We start from the raw sequence: 17,084 nt of genomic DNA, 5'->3' as shown, positions 1-17,084 counted from the left end.
GTAACTTGTACAGTTGAGCCGTCATCCCTAGAGTCCATGTATGAGTTTTGGGGTCTATATTCCCAGGTGGGAAGTAATTATGGCCTGTCAGTGGCATGAGAGGAGAGTTGTATAGCCAATTATTCGTCTTACATAATGAATCCCACACCATAAGGGTAGAGTGTGTAAGCGGTGATGTTGTGGGAAACAGGGTTCTATGTTTCTTAGGAACCCAGAGTTGTGTGAAGCGGTCGGAGCCGCTAAGCTCCGTTTCCAAGTTTACCCAAAGCTTAGATTCTTTATGAAATTTCCAATCAGAGATTCTAGTCAAAACAATCGAGATTCTCCTTTTAAGCTGCATTGTACTTCACTGAATTGTATGGATATTTGTTATGTGATACTGTAGATCTGCTTTCTATGGTATTGATTATTATTTGGGATATAGCACTGCCTTTTTATTAATTTTGTAAATGTTTGCTATATCCAGACATTACGCTGGCTGCCGTAAATCCCCCTCTTCTTTTTTGAAGTTTGAGGTTGGTGAGTGCGGTCCTGTATTCTTCATTTTGTTTCTAAATACAAAGTATTCTCTGATTGGATGAGGTGCAGAGCGCGATGCCACCACCCCACCTCTCCACCTCATTCAATCAGAGAATCTTTTGCATTCATTTGGAAGACGCAAAGAGATCTCTAAATGGTAAATGTTTGGGAGTGACCTTCTGTGTTCACAATGCAAAAGGACAGCTGCTCACTAAGGGACCCAGAAGGTCGTGGAGATCACTGGACTAGTGGTGTCTCTTTTACAGTGATTTCCAGCTTCTAAAGGATCCCACAGTTATGCTATATGCATAAACTGGACCAATGCAACTATGTTAAATATCCATACCTGGAATTCTGCTGTTTTTGTTTATTTTGCATGTGATTGTGTATTTTTTTCTTTTACAAAGGAGTTTATTGATAATCAATTCAACAAAAGAAAAAACAACAATTAGATGGTTACATTGTATGGTGATCAAATACAAATCAGAGAAATTTTCATATTGAAGGCTCGGAACCTCACAACAATTAAAGTCAAAGAGTTACTATATGAGGCAGTTGATGGGTTTCTGCCACAGTGTAGAAAATAATAATAATACAAAGGCATTAATCACTTGTGAGAAAAAAATAAAATCTTCAATGGGCTCAACATGCCTCTCAGCAAATTCCTTGGGGGTGTCTTCTTTCCAAAATGGGGTAATTGTACTGCCCTGCCATTTTAGCACCTCAAGAAAGGCAGTCATAAACTAAAAGTGGCGTAAATTCCAGTAAATGTACCATAGTTTGTAGACATGTGTAGAAGCTTTAACTTTTGCGCAAACCAATAAATATAGGCTTATTGAAATTTTTTTTACCCAAGACATGTAGCTGAATACATTTTGGCCTAAATGTATGCCAAAAATTGAGTTTACTTGATTTTCTTTATATCAAAAAGTAGAAAATATCATATTTTTTCTAAATTTTCGGTCTATTTCCATTTATATCGCAAAAAATAAAAATCCCAGAGGTGATCAAATACCACCAAACGAAAGCTCTATTTGTGGGGAAACAAATGACGCAAATTTTGTTTGAGTACAGCATTGCATGACCGCGCAATTACCAGTTAAAGCAGCGCAGTGCCAAATTGCGAAAAGTGACCTGGTCATTAAGGGGGTAAAACCTTCCAGGGCTGAAGTGGTTAATGGAGTATGCACTTATAGCTAGAGTATGATCTATGTAGCTTGGGCCAGTGTAAGTATACTTATCTCATGCATGAGGGACCACTGGGGAAGCTGGATATCAATGTAGCAGTCAACACTACTTCATACCTCCTAACTGTCCCTGATTTCGAGGGACTGTCCCTGATTTGGAACAAAGTCCCTCTGTCCCTCATTCCTCCTCATATGTCTCTCATTTTGGTCTGATCTATATAGTTGTATAAAAAAAAAGCACTATTTACCTTTCAAAAAGTGTTTCCCAGTGCTAAATCTTTCATTCAATTACTAAATTGCTGCATTTGAAAACGTCAGAAGTCAATATAAAGCAATAGTAGTGGTAAAAATAAAGCACTTGTGGGTTTAACTAATAATTTGTTTGTATAATTCTCCTTTAAGGGGGCGTGGCCGTGGGTGTATCCTATGCCTACATACATTTGCTAATAGGTGTCCCTCACTCCCATCTCAAAAAGTTGGGAGGTATGCACAAGTACAGTGATAAATTAATAAATTAGACTTGTTCTTTTCCAAGCAGTGAAGAGGCAGCCAGGCACACAGCTGTTGTGGAAATTTTATGAAGATGTATTTTAATATGTATTGTCACAGTGTCTCCCAGTGTTCGTTCTCCCGCAACCCGCTCTAAAGAGCTGACTAGGGCAGACTGACGCTGGTTGAGATCCGTTAGGTAGTGGAAAATTTCCTGTTGTTTGAAGAGAGGTGTTTGTGGAGTGAGGATATGTCCACCAGCGAAGGGCCCCTGTGCAATGCACAGAACGATCGTCTGGGGAGGATGTGTTCACTCTACAAACACATTATCGGTTTAGCAGATGTGCGCTCGTGTCACCCCTGAATGCCTGATCAACATATTTATGGTGGCATGAGCATGCACCTGCAGATAAGCTCCCATCAGCAGGAATTGTAGTCATTGTTTCATTGGTTGTTGTATAAATTCATTTCTCCTGTGTTGACATTCACATCCTGTGTTGTAATATCCTTATTTGGTCATACCCTTATTTGGTCATATCCTGTGAGGTCACATCCTGTGTAGGAGGCGATTGGCTGTTGGAGGCAGGCCTTTCAGTTTGTGACTTCCTGTTTGTGTGTGAATAAAAGAAGCAGTGAACTGCTTGGCGGCAGTCATGCTGAGATGAGGACGTAAGTATGGTCATGTCTGTTTACTGGGGAAATGCGGGAGACATGGGTTAAGTAACACGGGTTATTTAAAGATGCATTCAGGTGAGATTGATTACATATAGCGTATAGCCAATATCCCCACCACACAGCTACAATCTATTCACACCAGTTCAGTAATCAGCTAGGGGGGATGTCTTTTTGAGGTTTATTGATAAATAACTTGTAACTGGGGAGGACAATAGGGTATGGGATACTCCAAAATGCCTGAGCACAAATCTCCAAGGACACTTTTCTAGGTAGTAGCAACAGTTTTTTTCACTCCCAGCTGTGGACCAGGAGAAAATAAGGCACAGATTTAGCAGAGGGCACCTCTCCACTAGTTAGAAGGAACACAGTCTTTCACTCCAATCTGAGGACCAGGAGAATTGTTGAGCACATTTAGCATAGATAAATTGAAGCAGTTTACGTTCTTGTAGCTGAGGACCACAAGATAGGTAGGGATCACTATAAGAAAATGATTAGAGCATTCGAGATTTGTGCAGCTGGGGCCACAAAGTAATTTGGTAGCACAAATACGTAGGCAGTTCAGACATCCACAGCTGGGGACCATGAATAAAATACAGTATGGAGGGTTTGGCTTTACTCACTGGTCCCAATTGAGAATAAGTCCACTCTGCCCAAGGGAAAGTAGTCCAGCACCAGCAGCCAGTCCAGCAGGGAAAGCTTCAGGGCAAACAGCCCCCTAAAGCACACAGCTCTACTTTCTTCAGGGAAGAAAAAGTCTGAACAGGTTCCAGCCTATTTACTTCCTCTCTGACCACCTATCGGGACCCCCCAAGGATTGGCCAGAGGGCAGTAAACATTTAGGTGAGAGATTTGAATTTCCCTTCCTGAACTCTTGAAGGTTCTCAACAGAGATAAGGGGAAGTAATCAATCTCACCACCATGAAAACCATGAACAGACCCAAGTAGTGTTTGGCTACAGAGAAAGCCAAACACTACATTTTCGTAGCATCCTAGTGTAGGAGGGTAATACATATATTCCATGCAACCATGATATAAACATTACAAAATATTTACAGCGCACACATACAAGAATTACATTTCCTGCAAGGCTAGTTAAAAACACCTGAATATATTCAAAAAATACGGGGGTTTGGTCACACTATATGGTCATATAGTGCTAAGCCATTTACTGCGACAAAGTACCCCGAATTAGTGGGTCCTACTCTAGTAATAGAATGGAAGATCCTTTGTCTCAACCATAGGAGCTGAACTCCTCTATGTGGGAGAACTGAAGGGGATACATCCTATACACTGGTGGCCACTAAATAAGAGGTAATGAGGAGGGGGAGGGGTGCCCCAGCCCAAAAAAACCTGGTCAGGGTCTATTCCAATATACAAGTACATATTTTGGGGGCACACCCTACAATGCGTTTAAATTCAAGATGGTGCTGCTATAAGATCTACAAACAGTACAAAATATTTTACAGCGCACACATACAAGCACCATCTTGAATTTAAACGCATTGTAGGGTGTGCCCCCCAAATATGTACTTGTATATTGGAATAGACCCTGACCAGGTTTTTTTGGGCTGGAGCACCCCTCCCCCTCCTCATTACCTCTTATTTAGTGGCCACCAGTGTATAGGATGTATCCCCTTCAGTTCTCCCACGTAGAGGAGTTTAGCTCCCATGGTTGAGACAAAGGATCTTACATTCTATTACTAGAGTAGGACCCACTAATTCGGGGTACTTTGTCGCAGTAAGTGGGCTTAGCACTATATGACCATATAGTGTGACCAAACCCCCGTATTTTTGAATATGTTCAGGTGTTATTAACTAACCTTGAAGGAAATGTCATTCTTGTATGTGTGCGCTGTAAAATATTTTGTACTGTTTGTAGGTCTTATAGCAGCACCATCTTGAATTTAAACGCATTGTAGGGTGTGACCCCCAAATATGTACTTGCATGATATAAACATATAATATCATAGAAACACATATGAGAAAATAAAACACATCCAAAATATCCAAAATATGCACAATGTGATATTAACCTGATACAAAGTTCATGACAATTTCAAAATCCAAATAAACCAAACGTCTTCTTTATCGATAAAGTTAATCCAATGTTGTTCACTTTATGTACCTTCACCAAATGGAAATGTACTCACCAGCAGTTGTGTAGTGGAACTAATCAGCTCAACCTCCCTACAAAAATATATAATAACTAAGAAATAAAGAACACTTTATAAGGTGTGTTCACATCATGTATTGGTACTAAAAAGCAGTTGTGACTTCCAAATTATAGGCAGGTCAAAAAAGAGATTATTCCACTCTACAAGACTCTGGTTTGGCAGCACCTGAAGTATGCCATCCAGTTCTGGGCACCAGTCCTCAGGAAGGATGTGCTGGAACTGGAGAGTGTCCAGAGAAGGGCAACAAAGCTAATAAAGGGACTGGAGGGCCTTAGTCACGAGGAAAGGTTACAAGCACTGAACTTGTTCTCTCTGGAGAAGAGACGCTTTAGGGGGATATGATTTCAATATAGAAATACCGTACTGGTGACCCCACAATAGGGATAAAACTTATCCGCGAAAGGTAATTTAATAAGACACATGGTCATTCACTAATATTAGAAGAAAAGCAGTTTTACCTTAACCACTTCCACTTCCCATCCCAGCCATTGTAATATGATGGCCGCAGGAACAATCTGTCCCTCCGGGCGGCCGTCATATGACGTCCTCAGCTTCCCAGCATTGTAGGGGGCCTGCCGCACTACTCAGGAGCCGATGTGCCGGGCACCCGTGATAGCTTGTCACAGAGCAGGGATGTGGATCTGTGTGTGTAAACACACAGATCTACGTCCTGTCAGTTGAGAGGAGACCGCTCATGTGTTCCTGATATATAGGAACAGCGATCAGTCTCCTCCCCTCATCAGTCCCCTACCGCCACAGTTAGAATCACTCCCTAGGTAACACATTTAACCCCTTGATTGCCCCCTAGTGTTAACCCCTTCCCTGCCAGTGACATTTACACAGTAATCAGTGACTATTTATTGCACTGATCGCTGTATAATTGTCAATGGTCCCAAAATAGTGTCAAAAGTGTCTGATGTGTCCGCTGCAATGTCGCACTCCCCATAAAAATGGCAGATCGCTGCCATTACTAGTAGAAAAATAAATAATAATAAAAATGCCATAAATCAATAACCCATTTTGTAGGCGCTATAACCTTTGCACAATCCAGTCAATATACGCTTATTGTGATTTTTTTTTTTTTTTTACCAAAAATATGTAGAAGAATACATATCGGCCTAAACTGAGGAAGATTTTTTTTTTTTAAATTGGGATATTTATTATAGCAAAAAGTAAAAAATAAAAAAATATTGTGTTTTTATCAAAATTGTCAGTATTCTTTTGTTTATAGCGCAAAAAATAAAAACCGCAAAGGTGATCAAATTGCACCAAAAGAAACCTTTATTTGTGGGGGGGGGGATTATCAAAATTTAATTTGGGTACAACGTTGCATGACCACTCAGTTGTCATTTAAAATATTACAGTGCTGAAAGCTGAAAATTGGCCTGGGCCGGAAGGGGGTGAAAATGCCCTATATTGAAGTGGTTAAACTGCATAGAGGGTTCTTTACTGTAAGAGCGGTGAGGATGTGGAATTCTTTTCCACAGGTGGTGGTCTCAGCGGGGAGCATCGATAATTTCAAAAAACTATTAGATAAGCACCTGAACGACCACAACATACAGGGATATACAATGTAATACTGACATATAATCACACACATAGGTAGACATGGTGGAGAGGAGGGGTAGTGGTATATTGATCTCCACCTCGTCCATTCATATGTCTTGCATTCATTGACAAAAAAAAAGAGAAGGGCATCCTGTGAATGGCGGCAGTGCCAACTAAGCAACCCTTTGTAGTCAGTGTGTAGTGGGGGTCACAGTAGTGATTGCCAGGTTTATGTTATTGGTAATATTCATTATCAAAAATAAAAGTAAAGCTGCTAGACTTCTAAAAGTTCAGAGTGAGTTTTATTAATGTTATCTGGTACCACCTACTCGCTTACGCATTTCACTTCACTTCACTTGGAGCTTAGTCAGAGTAACTCTTGTACCAGACAGTAATAATAAAACTCATTCTGGGCGTTTAGAAGGAAAGCAGCTCTACTGCCATGGACCGGTTAGAGCCAGCACCCATCGGTTGGTGGAGCAGGAATGGAAGGCTTGGAGTGGAATATTTGGGACTCTCAGTAGAATGAGATACATTATATTACCAAAAGTATTGAAACGCCTGCCTTTACACGCACATGAATTTTAATGGCATCCCAGTCTTAGTCTGTAGGGTTCAATATTGAGTTGGCCCACCCTTTGCAGCTATAACAGCTTCAACTCTTCTGAGAAGGCTGTCCACAAAGTGTAGGAGTGTGTCTATGGGAATGTTTGACCATTCTTCCAGAAGCGCATTTGTGAGGTCAGGTACTGATGTGGACGAGAAGGCCTGGCTCCCAGTCTCCGACAGGTGTTCTATCGGGTTGAGGTCAGGACTCTGTGCAGTTCCTCCACCCCAAACTTGCTCATCCATGTCTATATGGACCTTGCTACAGACCTATGCATGCTTACGTTGGACCAAGCTGAACCAGTGTTCAGTATACAATTAAGATCACACCTAGAGGGGCGTGGCCTGGACATGGCTGAATAAGGACGTGAATTGCCTGAGCTCCCGGTTCTCCCCTGATTACCCCAGCCTATCTCACTACATAACTACGGCATGCCCTCTACCAGAAAGAAGAAGGTGAAGAGAAGCAACCAGACAGCAAAAATTGCAAAAGGCGACAGGAAAATAGCTAGATTCTTCCCCAAGTCTCAAGCATCCTTCCCCGCTCCCAAGATGCCCGTTGCAGGACTCCCCAGACTCTATTACTCACCCAGTCTCTCCAGCTGCCTCAGTAAACTCGGACTCCTACTCAGACTCCCCAACAGCTTCCCGCTCGGTCCCGTGCCCCTCCTCCCAACCGCTAACCCTGTGTGTGGACTCGGAGCTGCGGGCACTGCTCCATGCATTACCAACTAAGGCAGATATAGAAACCCTTATCGGCTGACTGGAGGAGCAGCACCGCAAAGACTTTCTTGGCATTAAACGGGATGTTCAATCCCTTTCATCTCGGCTAACCACCAGGGAAACATCCTTGGAGACCCTGCAACAACGGATGACCACCCTTGAATCCCACCAGGACACTCATACACGAGCGGCGGTGACCCTACAGCTCCACATGGAGGACATGAGCAGTCACAACGACCTGCGACTTCGGGGCCTGCTGGAGGCCACGGGGCCTGAAGACTTAGCAGAGACAGTGGTGGCAAACTTCTGGATACTATCCGATGACACTTTTCCCGCTGACCTGGCCTCGGCCCCCGGCAGGCAGATCCATAATTCTGCTTGACCTCTCCAAGGCCACTCCACCAACGAGCATTGCTACGCCCGGTCCTTGACCTGGCCTGCCAGCTCGACGCTATATATAGATGGGGATACTCTCTCTGTTACCTTTCGGAGAGATCAGCGCTCATTTACTCTCCGCACACCGGGAGACCTGCTGGGTTTTTTCCACTTTATGGACTCGGAGCCCATCCCGGTACCAGACTGGTTACAGTTCCTACCGCAATCGACCGGCCGTTTGGGCTCGGCGGCACCCTGGAGGAGTGCCCAGCCCCGGCCACAGAGATCCAGGCAGGCATCAGGAAGGAGGGCCCCAGTGGGCCCACATGAGTCCTAAAGTTCTTACCGCTGCTATCCACCATAATGCTCCCCTCTAGCTAACATTACTCCCCCCCCCATATGCACTCCCTGCCTCCTTCCATGGATAGGTATGTTCCATCACCCCCTAAATGCTGCCGAGGAACCCATTGGAACTAATGCAACTGGACGTTGCTAACTGACTGCCCGGCTCTTTTCTTACCAAGCTACTGAAAGGTCTTAGTGCCTTAATGTTTTAGACAGTCTGTGTTCATTAATCTTACTGCTGATTTTTTCCAGGATGTTTCAGTTACAAATATGCATTCTGTAATGTTAAATGTGCTCGATCTCCATGCTATTGATATAACGTTGATTCACTAATGACAAGACTAAGAGTGCCCTGACCACTCACGCTCGCACATGTTGGAGCGGGTGGACTGGCCCGGACGCGGATGACTCCTCCTTCCCACTCGCTAAGTCAAAGGGAGAGAGAACCTCATTATTATACCTGGGGCTGGGGAGGACCCACACCCCTTATGTAGTGATGGCCGGAGAAGGGGGCTGACCTACATTGCCATAGGGCCTTTGGGATACACGGAGGTTGCGTCGACGTATGTTCTTTCAACATGAAGCCCCTTCTCTAGTACTCTTGGTACCGCTCAATATTGCAGTTTATTGTGCGGATGAGGCGGAACCCAGGCGTCCCATTTTATAACGCATGGCAGGTGGCCTACCATAGATGAATTGATGATGGAATCTGGCCCCTTTAAATTGCCCTTCTGGCCAGCACTTCAGCTGTGACACTTTCTCATATACTTTACCTAAATTACAGAGCTTTGATCGTCCCCTGACGACACTCGAGGAATAGTGTTCTGAAGAGGGCACTCAAACACAGGTTCTATCCATGACGTACTCCTTATTGAACAATCCAGCTACCCCACCACAGTTACCGTTCTTGGATAAATGGGAACAGGATCTACAGAGTAAATTTACACCTGCCCAAATACAACACATACTCAGATTTGCCTCGAAATCATCGGTCTGCACGAAAATTCAAGAGACCAACTACAAACTTCTGACAAGATGGTACCTCACCCCCCACCTCCTGCATCAATACTACAATGACACTACTGACCATTGTTGGCGATGCCAGGGGGACAGAGGAACGTTACTCCACATATTTTGGTCATGCCCTAAATTAACCCACTTCTGGGCAACAGTCCGGGACGTTACTCAAAAGTTCATGGAATACAAGATTCCTGGTGACCCGGCCTTTTTCTTACTACATGCATCTAACATATCTGCCAAACGTAATCAAAAATCTATTATAGGACACCACCTGAACGCTGCAAAGTCCTGCATCCCGCTCCACTGGAAGCAACAACTACCGTCGACGGCGGCTGACTGGCTACAAAAGGTGGAAGATGTTAGTAGAATGGAGGGCTTAATATTAACTGCTCAACACCAGCAAGAAAAATACTCTAAAACTTGGAGACTTTGGAAACAATTTTGTCCTCTATGCGGAGGGTTTGGCCCTTCTTGGAAACTGATGTCACATGTGAGCACTACTCTCCCTGAGCGCCCAGGCTATCCGGAGCCAACGCTACCCGGACCCCCCCCCTTTCACATTCCTACCCCCCTTCCCTTTTACCCTTCCCCCTCTCCTCCTCTTTTTTTCTTTCTCTCCTCTTTATTTCACTTTCTTTTCCATTCAAGTTTAGTCGTTGAATATAGGAAACTGGTTACGGGTGGCTTCAGGTCTACCACCTTAGTCCACTTTGCGTTACTTCTAGCAGACGGCAAATGGCAGCATCTGCTGGATTCCCTATTTATATCTCAGTTACTTTTCAAGGATGACTGTTTTGGAATCAATATAACATTAATATTGTTGTCTGATGTATGTGCCAGCTTTGTACTTGTGATACTCACTGACTAGATGTACTGAATGTTATGGCCTGTTTTCGCCCGTTGTGGGTGTTAATAAATATTATATTTGAAGAAAAAAATAAATCACACCTAGAGTTCAGCTTTAACAGCAGAGGTTAAACTGCTTATTTATATAGAAGGGTAGTGGCCACAGGGCATGTTTTTTTTTTCCTGTGAATTGTAACACTAATAAAAACTGGTTAATAACATCTTTAACAATCATCATCACTAAATTTACAGCAGGCCGACAACAGCAATAAAATGTTAATCTTTGCTAGGTGACTGGAAGAATGTACAGTATGCAGATTTGAATGTCATCCAGAATGGAGGGTGTGTGCGGTAGATTTACTGCATTTTATTACAGTATTATTAGAAGAGAGACATCTACCTAATTAAAGAGAAGCCTTTGACAAGGTAACACGTGTTCTCGACTGACACAGATGATTAATATGATTAACAGGTCTCAAATATGTGATCTCCAAAACGGTCTGTAACCAGGGCTTTTTTTCTCAGAAAATAGGTGCAGGAACTCCTCCCTTCTGAGTCAACCCTTGACTCCACCCCCCACCCACCTCCAAGCACCGTTCCTTGGTTCTACCTCTTACCCACCTCCCAGTACCACCCCTTTTAGAGAATACAGAGCCAAGTATCATTTTGTGGTGCTAAGTATTTTGTATGGAATTCGTTAATGATAACAAGAAAGGCAGTAAAATAGATCTAGCAACAATTGACTCCCTGCAACATAGGACCCACCCCCAGGAAAAATAGATCCCCCCATTAGCAACAATAGACCTCCCCAGCAACAATAGACTCCCCTGCAAAAATAGATCCACTCCAGCAACAATAGGTTCCTCAGCAGCCAGCATCAATAGACCCCTCACCCCCAGCCACGACTGACCCCCCAGCAACATAAGACCGACCCCCAGCAACAATAGATTCCCAATGAGCAACAGAAGATCTCCCCAGCAATAATAGACCCCCTTCATCTGCAAAAATGGATCCCAGCATCAATAGACCCTCCAGCACACCCCAGCACCCCTTGCCAATCAGTTCTGGAGGTGGCGGAACTGCGTTCCCCCACGTTCCTGCTGAAAAAAAGCCCTGTCTGTAACATTATAGATATGGGGCTGGGGAAAGGTAGATTCTGTAATGCCCGGGCATGCCAAAATGCTTGTTTTGTCTATGCAGTACATCAAAAATACCGTATTTATTGGCGTATAACAAGCACTTTCTTCCCATTAAAATCAGGGGAAAATCGTGGGTGCGTGTTATACGCCGAACCCCGCAGATTGTGAGTGGAGCGGAGCAAGCGCCGCCGACATACAAATAGCAAAGTCTACTCAGCTCCTCTCACAGTCACGCCCAGTAACTCCATTGGACCTGTGTTATGTCCATCATAGGGGCGGGACTGGGCGGGACTGTGAGAGAAGCTGAGTACACTCGGCTATGTGTGTGTCGGCGCTCGCTCCGCTCACAGTCAGTGGAGATCGGCGCCAATTTTAAATAATCAGCCTGCAATGAGGCTGGGCAATGCTGCAAAGACACTGGGAAATGCTGAAAAGACACTGGGCAATGCTGCAAAGACACTGGGCAAGGCTGCAGATGGACACTGGACAAGTTCCACGCCCGGAGCCACCATCACCCTAGATGGATTAGGAATGTCCCCTTTGGCCAGTTTTGCAGGCTTAGGCGAACCTGCACCCTGAAGCAAGACTATGAAGAACAGAGCCTTATCCTTAAGAATAAGTTCAAGGAAAAGGGCTATGAAGAGGAGCATATAGAGGAGGCATTCCAAAAGTACCTTGTGTTGTACGACAACACTTGTGTTGGCGAAGAAAAAAAGATAAACCCACATGTGGACGAACAATCACAAGTACGGTTTTGCACTAGGTACAATAACAAGGCCCCCATAATACAAAAAATCCTCAAAAAGAATTGGAGAATCCTTGAATCAGATCCCATCTTAAAGACAAGCCTTCCTTCGCATCCTAATTTGGTCTTTAGGAGACCGAAGGACCTTAGGAGCATCATTGCCCCTAGTAGGGTAAGAAAACAAAGAAATGGAGGACTGAACAGCACCTGGAGTGCAATTTTTGACCAGAAGGGCAGTTACAGATGTGGGAGCAGCAACTGTGGGAACTGCGTGCATATGTGCCACAGAAAGAAAGAAGTCTTTGGAACAGACGGTAGGGTCCACAAGATTAAGCAGTTCATCAACTGCGGTACCCCGTATGTCATCTACGGTCTTCTGTGCCCCTGTGGCCTCCTCTATGTTGGACGGACGTCAAGAGTTATGAGGATAAGAATGAACGAGCACAGGAGTAGTATCCTGACAGAAAAGGATAACTACTCAATACCGAAACATTTCAAAGAAACCCACATTAGCAGTACAGAGGGCCTCAAAGTGTTCGGCATAGAAGCAATGCCGAGCGACCTAGATAGTGGTAAAAAGTATCAAATGCTGTGCAGTAGAGAGGCCTTCTGGATATTTTCCCTAGGAACTTTGGCCCCGAAAGGTCTGAACGAGGAAATTGAACTACACAATGTAGCTTAATTCCTTCAGTTCCCGTCCAAGCTTTCGAGCCATTGTTAACATCAGTTAGATAATTCTGATGTGACTTCTTTAGTGTGTCCTTCGCCTCCACTATGTTGGTAGGGGCTCACTCTTGGGGTTTATGGGATGCACTAAGGTCAAGGACTAGGAATTTGGTAGACCATTTGGCAGGTGTAGTAATAGGTTTTAGCCGCTAGGTATTTGTTTAGAAGCTAGTTATTAGGTTTAGGTTGTGGTTGGTTTCAGATAGTCGCCTATTGGCCTATTTGACTACATGATGTACTTTTTGTAATTTTATGCAATTTACCGCCAATGTAATTTACCGCCATTGGAGTTTAGTGTCTATTCCCACCAGATTCTAGCGGGCAATGGTGCCTCTCTCTCTTGTCTATGGTATGCCGGTCCGCAAGGTATCTTCCAGGGTATATGCTAAGGTGATGGGTACGACTGTCATTTGGTACAGTATGGTTTATTATTATTATTATATGGTTTATATACATATTTGTCACTATATTTATATATATTTTACATCTACATGGAGTGCAGCCTTTCAGTAGGAACACTCGATTACTGTGTCTAATGGTGATTAATATTGGTATAGGCTGATGAGGTTCAGTATTCACTTTGAGATCCCATATGTATTTTTAGTATTTTATACTATGTACTATTTATTATTTTATAATCCTTCCTCCTCTAGATTAGTATCGTGCTGATATCATGATGACTAATTGTTATGGACTCCCATGTGTTTTTCTTTTAACATTAAGTATATTATATGTTATATTTCAATCTATGGATTTTATGGATATGGTATGATCTACTGTACCTTGGAGGGATACTTCTGCGGACTCCTTCTAACAATTTTACATTATGATCAACATATAGGTTTGGATTCCATTTTCCATTATCCCCTTTTTTCCACTTCCTTATTTGGGAATCGAGATTTACATTTAATATTTTCAATTTTATTTTTATTATTTTTTTTTTTTTTTTTAATTAAATAATTAATTAAGTTTTTAAATTATACATTCCTTTTCCCCTCCATTTTTCATTAATGTTTCTTTAGAGAAAAGTGGGTTGAGCACTGCTAGTAGCCCCCGCCAGAATGCTGCCTGTCCTGCTTAGCCAGATCGACCCTCTGCCAATGATAATGTTGGTAGTGGAGCGATTGGTAGAGAGCGCGCGGCCGTACTGAGATGCGCGTGCATTATTCACCACAGGTTGACGGTCGGAAGCAGTGGGTGGAACGCAAACACACCCACGCTTCCGGACCGTGTTCCTGGCGCACAGTGACCTCTGACGCCTGTGGAGGAGGGGGAAATGACGCCACGATCGGCCGGAAGTTGCGGGTGGAACGCAGGTACGCCCGCACTTCCTGGCCTTTTGAATGGCGTGCGTTCCACACATGGCATGCGGCACTATTATGGCTCCTGGGAGCCGGAGGAGCCCGGCATCATCCACCCCAGTAGATCGGAGTCATGGGGACACAAGTAGAGCTGCATGAAGGAGGTGAGGTGTCTTTGTTTTGGCGCACCCAATCCCCCTTCCCCTGCCCTGTTGCACATAGCATATGGTGAGAGTGAAATTGATCTACTGGTCCAGTGTCTCTATATTTTTATTTATATATGTTCATTTTTTCAATCAATTTCTTTTTGTACTAGTATTACTACTACCACTATCTTTTTAGCAGATTACATAGAGTGATGTTTGCCCTCTATATTTTGGCTACAAATGGGGAATCACACTCAGAGGGATGGGATAGAGAGGGTTAACCCGAATGGGTGGGTGGTACCTAATATCTGTGGGAGGGGGCGTCGCCACTAATTGGGTGGGGTAGACACAGGCACATACATACATTTATAGAGAGAGCAATTCGAGAGACCAACCATTGCCCGCTTAGGCTCTGAAGAAAGGGGTGCTCCCCCGAAACGCGTAAGCCATCAGCCATATGCGCTGGTCTTATCCTCTCGGCAACAGGTCCTGGGGTGTCGATCCATAGAAACAGCGCCTTTGCGCCCTTTTGAAAGCTATTTATATTAGCGCTTTGTGAGTATAATTTTTACTGTTTTTATGCTGCATTAAAGTTTATCAGTGGTAATGCACTAGGTTGGTGCGCCCTCTTTCTTTTCTGTTCAAGTTTGCAATGATGGACAAGGCTGCAGATGGACACTGATAAGGCTGCATTGATGGGCATTTAAATGTAAGTTTTTTCCTTAAACTTCCCTCCTAAACTTGGGGTGTGTGTTATACACCGGTGCGTGTTATACCGCGATAAATACGGTAATTGTACTTACCTTATTTGTTGTTTCCACTGGCTTTCTCCTAGCTGCATGACCAGTTCCCCAAAGGCAATCCCCATCAGTGCTCTAGGGTTGGTAAAAGGCACTACATTTAAAGTAAGAGCACTGAGGGCCCACCACAGATGGTCAGAAAAAGGGAGAGGGGCTCAGAATGCCAGGGTGTGAGAAATAGGGTAAGTATAGTTGCTTTCCTTGTTCCCCCTACACAAAACAAGTGATTGAACAGTGTGTGTGTGTGTGTGTGTGTGCTGTATGGTGCCTCAAAACAAACTGCAGACTGATCAACTTCATGCATTAGTCTGTAGCTTGTTTTGAGGCATCATAAAGCATTCATGTTCAGGAGTGGTAAGTGGGGTACCCCAAGGCTTTGCCCTGGAACCAGTTCTGTTTCATGTATTCATAAATGATAGAGAGGTTTGTATAAAAGCTCAATATCAGTGATTGCTGATGATACAAAGCTATGTAGGGCAATCATTTCACTGCAGGATATTGAAACATTACAAGAAGACTTCCATAAAATAAAGGGGTGGGCAACTAAAAGGCAAATGAGATTTACAGTAATTTTGAAAAATGTAAAGAAATTCACTTGGGGACTAAGAATATAAACACAAGTTACTCATTGGGGGATAACCTTTGGGGGAATAAAGGATGGAAAAAGATCTGGGGGTTCTAGTAGATCACAGGCTCAGAAATTGCATGCAATGTCAAGCTGCAGTAGAAATGCAGAACGGAAATTTTTTTTTCATTTCGGATAGATTTGTTATGTTACTAATTTCATTTTGTTTATTTGTTTTCGGAAATTTGTTTAGTTTTGTTTTCATTAAATTTCTAACGAATTGCAAATCTTTGGAACGATTCGAAGTTGGATCAGTCGAAAAATGATCAACCGATTTCAAATTCTGTGTGAAGGATAGCTGGATCTTAAGCAGCGGGTCAGGAAGCCGGCTGCTGCTTCCTTAACAACCGAGCTGTCAGCGGGCTTCCCTGCTAAGAGCTGAAATGTAAACAAAAGAATGTCAGTAATAAAAAATTCTGAAAAAAACTGCGTGGGGTCCCCCCCCCCATCCATAACAGGCTTTTCAGGTCTGGTGTGGATTTTAAGGGGAACTCCACACCAAGATGTAAAAAAAAGACGTGGGGTCCCTCTGCAATTCCATACCAGACCCAAACAAGGGCCTCTTCCCCAAAACCCTGGGCTATGGTTGTGGGGGTGAGTGGGTGGGGGGCTTAGCGAAATCTGGAAGCCCCTTTTAACAAGGGCGCCCCCAGATCTTGCCCCCCCCCCCATGTCAATGAGTATGGTGTACATAGTACCCCTACCCATTCACCAAAAATGTGTACTAAGGCAGTACACCAGTTTTTGAAAAATACTTTACTGAAAAATAAAAAACAATCTCCCCTGATGTAGATCCATCCCACTTGCTGATACACTTTCTGAACGATTGAAAAGGCTGTTGCCCGTTGACCACGCCCCATATCGCTGGACTTTGCTGCTGGAACTAACCATCTATGCTCTTAATACTTTGCTCACCTTTCCTCTCAAAGCAGTGGTGAGATACAGACTAAATATACTGATTAACCTTTTTGCTCCCAAAAATATAGGGATTATATTTTTATTGCTTATATCTTGATATTCTTATTTACAGTGTGCAGGGCAATTTATTTACTAAAGCTTTCCTACATAGTCTGTCTATGTTATATGTTGAAATTG

At 43.5% G+C, this 17,084-nt stretch overlaps 1 protein-coding gene across 1 annotated transcript in view; it reads left to right on the top strand.

Annotated features, from left to right (window-relative positions):
- Positions 1 to 8,069: 8,069 nt before the first annotated feature.
- Positions 8,070 to 17,084, top strand: part of LOC141144277 (uncharacterized) — a 93,028-nt gene continuing 84,013 nt past the window's right edge. Inside the window, exons 1-2 of the mRNA XM_073629830.1 lie at positions 8,070 to 8,281; positions 12,203 to 13,064. Coding sequence (XP_073485931.1) covers positions 8,070 to 8,281; positions 12,203 to 13,064 — 1,074 coding nt within the window. The remainder of the gene's footprint in view (positions 8,282 to 12,202; positions 13,065 to 17,084) is intronic.

Source organism: Aquarana catesbeiana, linkage group LG01, assembly GCF_042186555.1.
Source record: "Aquarana catesbeiana isolate 2022-GZ linkage group LG01, ASM4218655v1, whole genome shotgun sequence".
Lineage (NCBI taxonomy): Eukaryota > Metazoa > Chordata > Amphibia > Anura > Ranidae > Aquarana > Aquarana catesbeiana.
This window is presented reverse-complemented; position numbering and strand designations above follow the sequence as displayed.